The sequence below is a fragment of the Mus musculus genome, chromosome 11 (assembly GCF_000001635.26).
Source record: "Mus musculus strain C57BL/6J chromosome 11, GRCm38.p6 C57BL/6J".
Lineage (NCBI taxonomy): Eukaryota > Metazoa > Chordata > Mammalia > Rodentia > Muridae > Mus > Mus musculus.
The window spans coordinates 51,523,339-51,537,335 of NC_000077.6; the positions used below are offsets into that span (position 1 = coordinate 51,523,339).

The following is a 13,997-nucleotide window of genomic DNA, read 5'->3' on the forward strand; positions in this document are numbered from 1 at the left end:
TTCCTCAGGCTAAGTCATCTGGCTCTCATTTAATTGCTCCCACATTCTGGGGCTTAGAACATATGTTTGAAAGCTGTGTGCCTAAGGGTCAGAGAGCAAAATAATGGTGGAGCCAGGCTTAGGGGTGGAGGCATCATGTGCTCAACTGGTGGGACAGGAACTAGTTTCACTCTCTAAGCAGGGAGCCCTGGAGGGCCTAAGCCATGCCCCCTTCCCAAGCCATCTCTTGAGTTACCCACTTGCTACAGATCACAGAATCTGCCTCCAGCAGCTCTGCCAGCCCAGTAAACTATATAACAAAGTCACGAACAAAGGGTTTAGCAGAGATGCTAGCCCAACAGGCAGCCCCTGCCTTTCTCTGTAATGCCTGTTTGAGTGTGTGGACCTGCCAGACACCGAGCTGGGCATCAGGGGTAGCTGTCAGATGTCAGTCACTCCAGGAAAGGAAGCTGCCCTTAATTGGAATGGGTCGGTCCCTCAGGGCATGTACAGGAGGAAGGGCTCGGGGCAGGCACGTGGACAGGTGCAGGCAGGCATGTTCATCTGCTCTCAAGGAGGTGATTACTGAGTCTTTCCGGTGTCGTTTGTCTTCCCTGGAAGACAGGAAGCAAGGTCAACCGTTGTAAGTTCAGGATCTATGCTGTCCATGCCTAGTGTGACCCCAATCTAGACTTAGGGGAAACACGGCCTCTATATCACCACTGGTGGGAGTATTAGTATATCCACTCTCCATGCAAAAATCCTCACCATCTCTCCTACCTTTCTGAACATCCTCTCCCACCATCTCATGGGTCCGAAAGTCCTATCTCTCCTCTTTGACAAGCATCTACAGATTCTCACCTCTTCCACTGCCACTGCTGGGACCTTCCAGGGACATCTGCAGAGCACCCCAGTGTCTACTCTGGCCCCTCTTGCAGCCTTTGTCCATATTGAATCCTTCAGTGACCCCTGGCTGCCCATAGCATCGAGCCCTCCACACTCCATGGCATGCAAACAGACCTTGTGTGTGCCTGGTTTTCCCTCCTCTGCTCCCCTCCCCCGATCACAGGCAAAGCCCAGAGATTTAGAAGCAAGTCCCAACTCTGCCTCTCCCTATTCTGCCCCTGATTTTTCTCTCCCTGCTCCCAGACCCAGCCGAGCCCCTTCCTGGGCAGGCTAGGATTGCCTGTCACACACACACACACACACACACACACACACACACACACACACACACACACACGACATCCTCAGAGTCTCCTGTGCTTCCCAGAGTTCTGTTTTATCCCTAAGTGGCTGTTGAAGAAAGCAGTCTGTGAGGCGGGGCTCTTCACACTGGCCCTCACGACTGAGTCCTATCCTTCCCCACAAGGCTCCAGTTCACTGTTGGCTATGCAGGTTTACACCCCTTATTCCAGTACCTGCCAAGGGATGCCTGTGTGCAGCCTCGTCCTACAGGGTGGGGGCTGAGGTGTAATGGGAGCAGGGACGTTACTGGTTTGGTGGAAGCATGCATGCATTTGTGGCAGGCACATTGCTTTGGAGAGTTGAGAGAGCATCTCCCAGGATACCCTGCCCCTTTACTGGCTCTAGCCATCCTTTGGCATCCGTGAGATTCACCAATGCTGAAGTCCCTTATACAAAATGGCTATATTTGCATATAACTTACACACATCCTCTCAGATACACTAAATCATCTCCAAGTGCCTTCTACAATGTCAATGATATGCAAGTCGTTGTTATGCTTAAAAAATAATGACAGCAGCCTGTACAGTATAGGCACGATTTTTTTCAAGTAGTGCGTGTGTGTGTGTGTGTGTGTGTGTGTGTAAGTGTATGTACATGAGTGTAGGTGTTATATGTGTATGTATGCATATATATGTTCAGAAGAAGGCAGAGTCACCATCAGTTATCTTATGTGGCTGGGCCTCATCAGAATCCCTACCACAATTTCTATACCAGCGATTCTCAACCAGTGTGTCGCAACGCCTTTGGGGGCAACAGATCACTATCCTCCTGCATATCAGACATTTACATTATGACACATAACAGTAACAAAGTTACAATTATGAGGTACCAACCACCACGGGAGGAGCTGTATCAAAGGGTCTCAGCACTAGGGAGGTTGAGAACCACCGCTCTATACTGTTCTTTTTAATCTCCTTGTGCACATCTAACCCCGGAGCTGGGCTGTGGCGACCCACCCAGCTCTGCCCAACCATATACACGGCATGCCTTCATCCAACCCTTCACTACAGCCAACACGCTTTCTCCTCTTTATCTCCCTCCTCTGTGATGAAACCCAAAAACCTGCTCACTGGAAAGCAAGATCTAATTCAGATTTAGCTTTTCAGAATGTAACGGGCATGAACGCCAACCAGTCTCATGAGCTGAATGCATGAACCCATGCATGTGAGATCCATCATTGACCCCAACACAGCCACCCAGGCCCCTCTGAGGACAAACGTATCTCATCTTGGTTCTGTGGCTCACCCTTGTTTGCAGGGCCATTGTAGGCAATGCTCTGAGCCCCACTGAGGCCTGGGGTTGATGAGATGGGCAGTGGCCGAGCTGTGCTGAGGATGGGGAGGGAACCTTCCATGCTGACGGCTGCTCTTCTCTTGTGTTTTGCAGGTCCTCCAGTAAGTGTCTCGGATCGTGCTGTGCTCCTCAAAGATAAGACATTTATTTGGTTCTCTATAACTTCAACTCCCATGAAAGTGACTTTTGGTTAAAAAAAAAAAAAAAGAGTGCTTTAAAAACAAAAAGGTTGGGATGTAGCTCAATAGGTCGTGTGCCTTGCCTGGGATGTACAAGCTCTGGATATGATCCCCAGTAACATATAAAACCCTGTGTAACTATATACACCTATAACCCCAGCATTTGGGAAGTGAAGGCAGGAAGAGAGTGGCCAGCCTTGGCTGCATAGGGAGACTGAGGCTAGCCTGGGCTACGTGAGAACCTGTCTCAGAAATAAACAAACAAAAACGGATCCATCCCAGACAGAAGCTGAATTCGTTTTTTAAACAGTAAAAGAAATCCCTCAGCCTCTCTTGTCCACTAGAACATTCTAGACCGGCTTTTCAAGAGCGCTCATATGAATCTAGTGACTCCTCCCCCAAATCTTTGGTTCAGCTTTGTGGACCAAAAAAATGTAAGTGCCAGCCTAGGTCTCCGAATCTTTCCGTACCCACTAATAATTTTTTAATTTTTTAACCCCCGCCCCTGCTTTGGCGAAAGGCATCAGACAGTAGCTCCAAGAAAAAATTGGGCTTGAACACTGGATCCTGGAGTTCCTTTTTCTTCTTAGCCAGCTTGTCTTGCTCCCAGCTGGGACTTTCGTGAGCCTGGCTGGCTGGCAGAGGTGTTGAGGCGGCACCAGAAGTAAAAATGTCACTGCATTTGAGAGGGTGTGAAGGGGCTCAGAGAGGCTCCGCCTTGGCCAGACGGCGGCTGCTTTGAAGGCAGCGGCTCAGTGGCCCTGGGAATCCCCCTTTCTCTGGGTTATGGATGTATCTGCCTTTGATTCCTCTTGGCGGACTTTCAGGGCTAGATAAATCCCTGTGCGCCATTCAAGCAGCACACGGACAGTCAACTGAAGCCAAAATTAACCTTCCAAAAGAATTCTTTTCAGATGAGCCATTTTGCTTCTGATTTCTACGTCCATGATTCACGTGCTCCCGCCTCTCCCATCAGCACCCTTCAGAATCTGGCTTCTCTGTGCATGTAGCATCAGCTTGAGCCAACGGAAGGGCAGGCCAACAAAAATGTGTAGGGTTTTGGCCACAAGTGAACTTCCTGGTAGAGTGTTCCCGGAGGCCCCTTGGAGGCAGCTTGTACAAACTTGTGGGGATGCAAAACGGGAAGACTAAGGAAACACGGAGACTAAGGCATGGTTTTGTATCTGGCTCGGTTGTTAAAATATTAAATGGGTTAAGCAAGCAGGAATTCTTAAGCTACCACTGCAAGGGGCTTGAAGGGGTAGGGGGATAACCATGTGTGGAGCACAGTGTCAGGTAGCTGCCAGTGACCTTAAGCAGGCCGAACCTGAGCTGGGGACAGAAAGACAGCCAGTAGCAGTGCATGTGTCCCCATCTGTAGCTTCCAGAATCTTCTAGAAGCAAGAATGAGCTGAGAGCATCCTGCAGATCCTGTGTAAAGGACATTGTCAGTCCCTGGCTTGGTCGTAATGGTTCTGACACCTCCTGCCAGCCCTCTGTGACCACATGTTCTCTGTCTTAGGCCGGGATTGACAGAGGGGTGACGCGTGTGGGTGTAGTACCTTGGTGCCTCTGATGAAGGCCCACAGCCCCTCCCCCATGGCTGCTGACAAGAGAAGGTGGTTGTCCTTCTGACTCACCAGGAACCCAGCCTCCCCACCCCCACCCCCACCCCCTGCTGACCCAGCACACCGCAACCAGCAGTGTTAGCCCCCTGGAAATCGGTGCAGAAAGCAGCAGGGGGAGGGGTGTGGCTAGATAGACCTATAAGCATTGCCGTATGGTTTTCTGCCCAAACTCTGATTGTTAATGGCTTATTAATTATCACAGGGGCAATCAGGACGAGATGGCTACCCGGTAATTTGACATTTTTTTTTTGTTCTCTCTCTGCCACCTCCTCCTCCTCCTCCTAATCCAACATTCTCCTCATGAACCTTGGCATTCTCCTCCAGAGTCTTGACTGAACTGTCGCGCTCTGCCTTCTTCCTCCTGTGCTGGGCCATTTCATTCTATCAAAGGATCAGAGCACACTCGGGGTAGACTCCAGCCTCCCAGGCAAAGCAAAGAGACTACCAGAAAACAGTTTTCCTGCCAGCCTAGCATATCTGCTGAGTCGCGAGCCTTGGCCCGGCGGGGTCATGCCCTCCTGAAGGACACTCCCGTACCAATACCTAGGGTCAGGGACACCCTATGATCTTACCACTCAGAATGAGGGAGCTAGTTCGTTCCAGTCTGGTCTTTATGGTATGAGTGCCTCAAAAAAACAAGTTAGCTTATGTTTGGGGTTAATGTCCCTACACAAGTCAAATGAGTGTCGTATCAGAGACAAGAAGTTAGGGTGACCCTGCTGCCGCCTGCTCCTTGCCAAGGTTAAGGAAGAAGACAGTAGCTTCCAGAAGAACAGATGTCTTAGAACAATGAGGGACCAAGCAGCTGTGGTGAGACATAGCTCAGGAGGCCTACCATGAGTTTGAGGCCAGCCTGATCTACATAGTAAGATTTTGCCTCAAAAAAAAAAGGAAGTAGGGGAAGGAGATTAGTGTGACACCCATAAAAGAGAGCTCAGGGTGTCTGTCAGATGCAGGGGTTTGTTCCATGCCTTCAGGTAGGAGGATGCATGAAGGGAAATGGTGGCTGGCTCAGAGAGCTGTCTCAGTCAGAACTGGCTGGCAGTGGTGATATAGTCCTCGGTCCCGAGGGGCTTGCATTCCGGGAGGCTGAGGAAAGCAGTCTAGCCTAGAGTATCAGGGAAACCTGGGCTTGATTCCAGACCTACAGCTCCATAGCTTGGTGACCCCAAGAAGGCACACACACCCTCGCTGAGCCTTCATTTTCTCCTCCGTGAATGAGATAACTAAGTCTTCAAACAAAGTATGAGAATTGAGACTAAATGAAATGCAAGAGGTGACAATTCTGCATAAATTACAAAATGGGTCACATATAGCTCTCCAGGACTCGATAGGACCTTCTGCACACATTGATCTTGAGCCCAAAGCAGAGCTATGCTAGGTCCAGGCCCCTTTGGAGTCTCCTGGGTAGGTGAGGCAGTCTGACCTCTCAGGCTAGAACAGTGGGGCTCTGCATGAAGTGTGACTGAAATGTGACAGCTCACAGAGCAAATCCTACCTGACCCAGAACTCCTTCCTGACTAGAGAAGGGTTGAGCCCTCATTCTGACTCCTCCACACAGTATCAAGGGTCCTGGGGCTTTTGCTGGGGTCTATCCCCACTTGGATATTCCTAGCTTGGAAAGACTAGAATCCTTCTAGCAAAAACTCTTAAGTCCTAGGGGACTTGGGAGACATACCTACTCACCTTTTGGATACAGATTCTCTTCTGGGCATGTGTTGCCCATTGTCAATTGAAAATACCATATATATCTATATACATATATATATGTATGTATGTATGTATTATAAATATATATATATATGTATATATATGATATTTTCAATTGTAATTATATATATATATGTAATTTTTATAGTACCTACTCCATCCAATTTCCCAACCCATCCTGGCTAGAAACAGCATGCTGCAGAACCTTGTGGTCCCCTCCCACCTCCCCCACACCCCCGTCTTAGTTAGGGTTTTACTGCTGTGAACAGACACTATGACCAAGGCAACTCTTATAAGGATAGCATTTAATTGGAGCTGGCTTACAGGTTCAGAGGTTTAATCCATTATCATCAAGGTGGGAGCATGGCAGAATCCAAGGCAGGCATGGTGCAGGCAGAGCTGAGAGTTCTATATCTTCATCTGAAGACAGACTTCCAGGCAGCTAGAATGAGGGTCTTAAAGGCCATGCCCATAGTGACATATCTACTCCAACAAGGCCACACCTCCAAACAGTGCCACTCCCTGGGCCAAGCATACACCAGCCATCACACACATACCTCACACCCCTTCCCAGTCAGGATCAGAGACCAGATAGGAAGCTGCAGCCCCCTGCATGGCCAGATGCATGCGAGAGTATCTTAGCCCACAGCACTTAGCTACCCGGGAAGAATCAGATCCACACTCCAAGCCCTGGCCCCACCAATGCTATGCTGTGGCTCCACTGCAAAAATCACAAAGCAAACTTTCGAATGCTGAGCCTCTCTCTGCACATGCAAGGCCCAAAGGAAATGGGAAGTTTCTGCTGTTTTACAGTGAGCAGACACTGACCCAGCAGCCCTGTCCCCTGGATGAGAGCAGCAGAGCCATTGGCTGGCAGTGGAAGTCATTTTATTCCTGCATAAGGGTCAGGGACGTGTTCTAAACAGCTACCAGGCAGTCTGCAAAGGCCTCTTCTCTCTCATCCCTACTTTCTTCCCAGATCAAGGACAGGAGAGGGATGGCAGGAAACTAAGCTAGAGGTTAAAGTGCAGGTCTGAATCCATCTCTGCCACTGGCTAGCTGAGACACTGGGGTAGGAAGCCCCACCCCCAAGTGTCCCTAAACCTCAGGCTCCTTGCAGTCAGTGGAGATGTCAGAAGTCCTTTTCCTCAGGGACCGGGTTCCAGTGAATGGAGATGCACAGGGAGCACTGGGAACACCGGTGACATACCGGTCACAGCCAACCAATGTCATCTGAGGGGACCATCAGGGATTGTGGGGGTCAAATGTAGAATAGAGACAGATGTCTAGCTCCGAGCTTGGCCCACAGGGGGATCTATGAGTTCCGGGATGGGGGCAGGAATAAGGATGCACGTGACAGGAGCTCCAGAGTCCCTGTATCCTAATGTCTCTAGGAAGGAGATCAGTGAAGGCCCAGCAGGCCAACTGTCCCCACTTCCCGTTTGCAAGCCTTGAAACAGTTCCTCAGGTCACTGAGGTAAGCTGTGTCCAGTGAGGGGACAGATGGGGATTGTAGCCCTTGGTCGCCTTCTGCCAGCTGGTGTATGGACCTGTGTCTATCTTTCAGTACCTGAGCCATATGAGGAGGGGGGGTCCCTGCTGCGAGAGCGAAAGCAGTCCAAGCCAGGAAGAGGCTGGGCTGTGCAGGCTACTTGTCCCTGTAGGATCTGAGTTAAACTCTAATTTCTTGGCTTATGGGAAGCAAGCACTTCAGGCAGGCCCTCAGCCTACTGTCAGTTACCCATGGCTCCCATGGGGTCCGCACGACTGCCCGGTGCTATGCTTTATTCATATGTGTTGGAAGAGACCACTAACACGCAAGCTTCTTTATGACTATGAGCAATTACAGATTTACAGATAATTTTTGTGTGGTGCTGGGGAGTTGAACCCAGGGCTTCATGCATAATAGGTAACTGCTGTATCACTGAGCCACAGCCCAATCCCAACGTAGAGCTCATGTGTGCACACACATCTGCACAGGCACACTCACCCTGCATAGAGTAGAAGCCAGAGAGGGACAGATTTCAATTGTCTTCCCCTTTTAATTCTATCTGCCCCGCCACAACCATCACCACCAAAAAGAAAGAGAAAGAGGGAGGGAGGGAGGGAGGGAGGGAGGGAGGGAGGGAGGGAGGGAGGGAGGGAAAGAAGGAAGGAAAGAAGAAAGGAAGGAAGGAAGGAAGGAAGGAAGGAAGGAAGGAAAGGAAAGGAAAGGAAGAGAGAGAAAGAAAGAGGAGGAGGAGGAAGAGGGAGAGAAAGAGAGAGAAAGAGAAAGAGACAGGAAGAAAGAAACATATTTTTTGAAGCAGGGTCTCTCACTGAAACTAGAGCTCATCATTTTGGCTGGATTGTCCGGCCAGGAAACTCCAGGTATCTGTTTGTCCCTTCCCCCACCCTCTGGGCGCCCAGTGCTGACATTGTAAGTCCATGCCACCGTGTCTGGCTTTTACTTGGGTGCTGGAGACCCCAATTCAGGTCTTCATGCTTGCCCAGCAAGTACTTTGCCTACTGAGCCATCTTTGAAGCCTCCAAGATAAAACTTTCATGATGAGGATAGAGCTCAGTGGGTGGACTGCTCACATAGCATGCATACATCTTGGGGCCCCTCACACCCCACAAACCTGGAGCACTGGTCTACAGCTGTAATACCAACACTTGGGAAGTAGAGGCAGGAGGGTTCGGAGTTCAAAGTCATCTTTAGCTACATATTGAGGCTGAGGTCAGCCTGGGCTACATGAAACCCCATCTCAAAAACAAATAAAAAATGTTCTAAAGCAATGGCTCAGCAGTTAAGAGCACTTGTTCTTCTGGCGGCCCAGGTTTGGTTCCCCGTGTGTCCATGGTGGCTTGTGATCATGTAACGCCAGTTCCAGAGGCTCCATTCTCCACTTCTGACCTCCACGGGCATCAGGCACCCACACATACAAACACACAAAACTCTCATATACTTAAAATAAATGTCAAAAAATGATTTAGATACATAATTGTTTTTTAGAATGGAAGGAAGGACCAGAAAGATAGCTCAGTGGGTAAAGGCACTTTCCATGCAAACCTGACTCCTGGAATTCTATGTAAAAGGTGGAATGAGAGAGCCGACCCCACAAAGCTGGAGTACACACCATATACACACCGTGGTGTGCACGCCTGCACACATATACATATGGACAGTCACGATAGATAGATAGATAGATAGATAGATAGATAGATAGATAGATAGATAGATGATGGATGGATAGATAGATGATTGATAGATAGATAGATAGATAGATAGATAGATGATAGATGGATGGATAGATAGATGATAGATAGGTAGATAGGTAGGTAGATAGATAGATAGATAGGTGATAGATAGATGGATAGATAGATGATAGATAGATAGATAGATAGATAGATAGATAGATAGATAGATAGATAGAGATGATAGATGGATGGATAGATAGATGATAGATAGATAGATAGATAGATAGATAGATAGATAGATAGATAGATGATAGATGGATGGATAGATGATAGATAGATAGATAGATAGATAGATAGATAGATAGATAATAGATGGATAGATAGATAGATAATAGATGGATGGATGGATAGATAGATAGATAGATAGATGATAGATGGATGGATAGATAGATAGATGATAGATAGATAGATAGATAGATAGATAGATAGATAGATAGATAGATAGATAGGATGGTGTAATAAGAAATGTAATGAAGAAATAAATGAGGAAACCCTTCTAATCTGCTCAGCGTACAGCCAAGCATTTGGACAGAAACCCAGCGTTGAGACCGATCGGTTTTAGGAACAGCTGTTTCGCTGCTGCAGCTTAGTGTTGGTGTTTCTGTTTGAGGGAATCTTAGAAGCAGTGTTTACTTTGTTGGCAAACTCCAGGGTCGGGGTGGGGTAGGGGAGCGATTTTCTTTTTCCCATTGAACCAGGCTCTCAGCAGTTCCTAGGGGAAGAAAGAACAGGCAAGCTGGAGCGAAGGGCTGTGCTGGGATCCCCGGCCTGTGCTGTCTGCGTTCACTCCGCCTCTCCCTGCCCCCACACCCCTAGATGAAATGAAGTCCACATGTGCGGCCCATGGAGTGGCTAAGGGACAGGGGCAACAGGGGCCACCCACATCTGTGAGGCAGGTTATGTATGGACTCAAGGGGGTCAGAGCTGACGGGGCTCTGGGGTCACTGTCTCCATGCCCTTCCTGAACAGAGGCTGTCTGTCCTTCATGCCCCCAAGGGCTTGTTAATAGGACCTTACTGTTGCAATAAATGCATGGTCGTGTCTATTGTAAAACATTAGGAAAGTAGAAAAAGGCAACCAAAGGGGGAAAAGCAATCCTCCTCCTACCATCCACAGACAATAGCTCACTATTTTCATGTTCTTTTAACATTTTTATACGCAGCTTTGTTCGCATACTTCCACTATAAAAAAAAAAACCAAGCCTCTAGGAACACACTTCTCTCTCTCACTTGAAATATCATGAGACACTCCCACATCATTAAAAACTGTTACAAGATGTAATGGCTACATAGTATCTGATCACATGTATCATTTTATATAGCCAGTCTCTAAGTTATGCCATTTATATGGACAATTTTTCATCCTTACACTCAACATCCTGGGAGTAAGTAAAGGCTTATTTCTGTGATTATCTCCATACAATAAATGTCTATAAGTTGGATTGTTGCACCAAAGGGTTTGCACATGTTGAAGGCTTTTGATGTGCGTTGCCAAATTGCCCTCTGGGAGGCCGCTCTCATTTACATTCCCACCAACAGAGCACGAATGCGGCATGTTTCTCCAACTCTGTCCAACTGTGGGTATTATCATACTTTTAATTTATTTCAATATGATAAGTTTTAAATATATATCTATATGTATGTGTCTTGTTTCAATTTAGGGTGTATTTTCATTACAAGTTCTCTTTTTTGTTGCTTTTTGTTTTGTTTTTCAAGACAGGATTTCACTGTATAGCCCTGGCTGTCCTGAAACTCACACTGTAGACCAAATTAGTCTCGAACTCATAGAAGTCTTCCTGCCTCTACCTCCCTAATGTGGGAATTAAAGGCCTGGCTAGAAGTCTCAAGAAACCTGACCTGTTTGTTAAAGTTTGTGTTTGCCTGGCACCTAGTGGTGAAATTTGGAATTGCAAGTATAGAGTTTGGACCTGATTGGGGCAAAGAAACAAGTAATCATCTCGTACTCACTGATCAATCAGCAGAGAGGGTGTTCTGAGCACTGAACTTTGTGAATCAACAATGCAGGATGCAAAGGACCCACAGGCAAGGTATTTCAGAATTTAGGGGAATTGATCAGCTTGTATGTGTCAAAATGTTTCAGCATCTCATAAATAGGCTTGATATCATGCCTTGTGCTCCACACAGGGAAGGCACAAAGGCAAATCAGACCCGGTCACGGTCTTAAACAGCTGGGGATGGGAGAGAGAGACCATCTGGACACAGTGGAGTCGTCCTGAAAGTGTCTCACACATCCCTTTTTTCATCTTGAAGATGTGCCAAGCTTCTAAAGTGACAATGACTTGTCTGTCACTCAGGGCTTAATCTCATCTCCACTTCTCACCCTTTACACAAAAACACAAGACTAGGCCTTCTTTGCTTTTCTTCTTTAGACTTCTCACGTTCTTCACCCTCAGTGTGGAGCTTCCATGGCTCTCTGGCTTCCTACCTGCCTTTGGGAGGGCGTGTAAAGGGTCCTTGAATACAGGGAATGTACCAGGAAGATAACAAAGGAGGGTGCGGTGAGGGTGCTGGAGGGGGGTCCATAGGTCGGTCTGTGATTTGGAGCTAATATTCAAGAAGGACGGAATGACCTTTGAACTGAGACTTCTGTGACAAGATGCAGAGATCTGAGGGGCAGGTGAGTACTCTCCGCAGAGGAAAACAGATGAGGGTACAGGTCATGGAGTTTAGAGCAAGCTTCGTATGTCAAGAGCCATCTGAGGCAAGGATGGGAAGAAGGAGAAGGCAAGTGACAGAGATAGGGTGAAAGGAGGAAAGGTGTCGGGGGACTGGAGAGATAGTCCAGCAGTAATGGCTGCTTTTGCAAAGGACCTGGATTAAGTTCCCAGTATAAGACGGCTCACAACCCCCTATAACTCCAGTGTTAGGGCATCTTCTGGCTTCCATGGGCTCATAACATGGTGCACATAAACTCATACAGGTGCACACATGCACATAAGTAAAAAATAAATCTTAAAAAGGAGGAGGAGTGTGGTGATCGCATCCAGGGGCTACATGATGTAGGCCCTTGTAGACTGGCAGTGGGGAACAAAGATTCCCCAAGCCCCATGCTGCCCGAACCCTCACAGTGCACCCTCTAAGCCATCAGTATCCCCTGAAGCGACTTCTGGCCCACACACACGTGCATACAAATGAGAGTGAGAGATGGGGAGGGGAAGGCTTATGTAGCTCACAGTCCTGGAGGCTCAGAGTCTATGATTGGGGCAGAGCCTTGGTCCAGCTTCTCTTCCATGAGCTCTCAGCAGCAAGCATGGGGCCCGGCTCCCACCTCTATGGATCCTGCTGGGGCCCTGTTGTTCCTTGTTCTTTGCCATCTCTGTTCAACCTTACTCTGCTTAGAAATCAGCTCCATCTACACAGCATTTCCAAACCCTGCTCTGTTCTCTCAGACAGACCCCCTAGCTTCTGCTCTGTCCGTGTTCCCTGTGCACACAGTGGAGGTAGCACCTCCATCTTCCACGCCTATTGTGCAAGGGACGACATTCCATGCCGAGCAGGCACAGGCAGTATGCACAAAGGGAAAGACCAAGCCACACGGTGTGGCCCCGCGTGTTCAGAGTTAGTGAGCAGTGGGCTGGGAGAGGAGAGAGATGCAGCCCGGCCAGCTCCTGTACCTACCTTCCAGATGAGACTGGAGCTCTGCAAGTCCCTGAAGAGTTCTGGGCAGCTCTGTGTGGGTTGACCCTCTCTGAGCCAAAACTCTGAAATATCTCCAGTCAGAAGCCTGTGATGTCAACAGGGTACCACAAGTGGAAAAATCCCACATCCGACCTGTGACGGTCACAGCACAGGTGGAGGGGCTGGGGAGGTGGCGCAGTGGTCAAAGAGCTTGTCTCAAGAGCTTGGGAAGCAGAGTTCAGATTCCCAGAACTCTCGGAAATGCCAGCTGACTGCAGTAGGCCAGCTGCAACCCTAGCTTCAGAAGGTAGAGACAGAATTGCCAGGGCAGGCTGGCTATCCAGACCAGCCACAGTGGTGGGCCTTGCAGTTCCCTTAAGAGACTGCCTTGGTGAATGAAGGAAAAGAAGGACCTAGAATGATTGCTTCTCAGCATCAACCTTGGGCCTACACATACACATGCATGCATACACACACATACACGTGCATGCATATACACACACATGCATGCACACACATACACATGCACACACATACACATGCACACACATACACATGCATGTACCCACATACACATTCATATACACACATACACATGCATGCATGCACACATGCATGCACACATACACACATACACTTGCATGCACACAGATACATGCATGCACACATACAGATAGAGAGACAGAGACAGACAGAGAGATAACTTGTAACACCATGACACATATCTCTAATCCAGGTCCTTGGGAGGCTAAAGCAGGAAGATCACAAATTTGAGGGCAGCCTGGGCTACACAGAGAATCCCAGGCCAGCTTAGACTATGAGACTCTGTCTCAAAACACCAAAAATTAAATTATAAATATAAAATAAGATTACCTTTGAGCTCTATGTATAAAATATATATGAGCCCTGTGTGAATTTCATTTAGAATCAAGTCCTGTCTTAGTTATCTGATTATGTGCACACAAATGCTCCGTGTATCCCAGGCTGGCCTTGAATTTCCTGCATAGTAAAGATGACCTTGAATCCCTGGTCTCCCTGCCTCCTCCATCTTGCAAGTACTAGGATTACAGACATTTGCCACG

At 48.1% G+C, this 13,997-nt stretch overlaps 1 protein-coding gene across 2 annotated transcripts in view; it reads left to right on the forward strand.

The window, feature by feature from the left end:
* Positions 1-13,997, forward strand: part of Col23a1 (collagen, type XXIII, alpha 1) — a 294,247-nt gene that overhangs the window by 233,660 nt on the left and 46,590 nt on the right. For both annotated transcript variants that reach the window (XM_011248983.3, NM_153393.2), the window contains exons 4-5: positions 2,614-2,621; positions 4,530-4,556. In XM_011248983.3, the coding sequence (XP_011247285.1) occupies positions 2,614-2,621; positions 4,530-4,556 (35 nt within the window). The remainder of the gene's footprint in view (positions 1-2,613; positions 2,622-4,529; positions 4,557-13,997) is intronic.